The 1,706-nt window shown below is 32.9% G+C and overlaps 1 protein-coding gene across 1 annotated transcript in view; it reads right to left on the reverse strand.

Moving 5' to 3' along the window:
* LOC144443705 (uncharacterized) overlaps positions 1-1,272 on the reverse strand; it is a 15,318-nt gene extending 14,046 nt beyond the window's left edge. The window contains exon 1 of the mRNA XM_078133245.1: positions 1,211-1,272. Within this exon, the coding sequence (XP_077989371.1) occupies positions 1,211-1,272 (62 nt within the window). The remainder of the gene's footprint in view (positions 1-1,210) is intronic.
* Positions 1,273-1,706: the final 434 nt, after the last annotated feature.

A 1,706-nucleotide genomic window follows, 5' to 3' on the forward strand; every position in this document is an offset into this window, starting at 1 on the left:
TTTATCCACTTGCCTAACCATGCATATTGTTATTTTTGCAATATACCTCATTATTTCCCTGTTGCTATGGGCATGGTCTAGTTGCTAGGCATATATGTGTTCACTTGCCGAATGTTTACCCACTTGCCTATCTAGTCCTGTAATACTTTTGCCATATAAACTATTAGTTGGCTGTTGCTATGGGCATGGTCTTGTTGATAAGCATATTACCATATGTTTATTAATGGTTATTCACTGCCTACCCATTCCCGTTTTTTATCTTTGCAAAATAATCCATCATTTGGCTGTTGCTATAGGTGTAATCTTGTTGCTAGGCATATTTGCAAACATTCGTAACTGTTTATTCATTTGGTTATCCATCTGTTTTTGACCCAAAATGCACTTCTCTCATGTGAACAATTTTCCATGTACACACCCTAAGGCTAAGTAATGTCCCCACCATAGAAAAGAAATCGGTCTGGCATTTTTAAAAGTTACTTACATACATACATACATACATACATACATATATACATACAATGATACATACATACATGCATGCATGCATGCATACATACATACATACATACATACATACATACATGCATACATACATACATACATACATACATACATACATGCAGACATACATACATATACATACATACATACATACATACATACATACATACGTACATACATACATGCAGACATTTTACCATGGCTAATATAGCACTACTGAACCTCAGTCCAGTTGTGTTATAAAACGGACACATACCTAAATCGAATACACGCATCAACAAACGATCACAGTGTATGATGGGTTACCATGGTAGCAACAATTAGGTCAAACTCCAAGGTCAAAAACATAAGAAAATACAATGACACACGACTGAATAGTAATTTAGTGTGGAAATAATTCAAAGACAATTTTAAGATAACTTGTTCCCTGTATGTTCATGCTAAAATCAATACACTAATGATTATTTGAAATTATTATTTTTTCAGTGATTCATGGCCGACTTTAACAATCAGGATAGTATTGTTGACCACCTAGAAATGATGGAAACCGCCAAAGTAATCGATACAACGTTGTTGTAGGACACCTGAATTCAGACTTCTAGATCTATTGTTAGAATTCAGTCTGCACGGTACAAACATGCATATCATATATCAGCTTAATGCAGTGGGGCTAAATACAGTTAAATAATGCATGGCCTACAAGACTTACGCTGACAGACGTACACTATCATAATCATTAAATGTAGGAATTATTTCAGTCTTATTCGCCATTTTATATCTACAAAATGGACAATTTAAAATAAAAAATCACTGTTCGATGAAACAAGGAAGATTAATTTCAAACACAAAACTGATTATTTGTGTTCACAGTGAGATGAAATGTAACATTTCGCGTGCATGCGTTTTAATAGTGTCTATATTTGTTTGTTTGATTCGTAACAAAAAATGTTATGTGATACTCTCTCTAGCTTGGTAGTATAATTATCAAACACTATATTCTCTCTAGCTTGGTAGTATAATTATTAAACTCTATATTCTCTCTAGCTTGGTAGTATAATTATTAAACTCTATACTCTAGCTTGGTAGTATAATTATCAAACACTATATTCTCTCTAGCTTGGTAGTATAATTATTAAACTCTATATTCTCTCTAGCTTGGTAGTATAATTATTAAACTCTATACTCTCTCTAGCTTGGTAGTATAA

The sequence above is a fragment of the Glandiceps talaboti genome, chromosome 12 (assembly GCF_964340395.1).
Source record: "Glandiceps talaboti chromosome 12, keGlaTala1.1, whole genome shotgun sequence".
NCBI lineage: Eukaryota > Metazoa > Hemichordata > Enteropneusta > Spengelidae > Glandiceps > Glandiceps talaboti.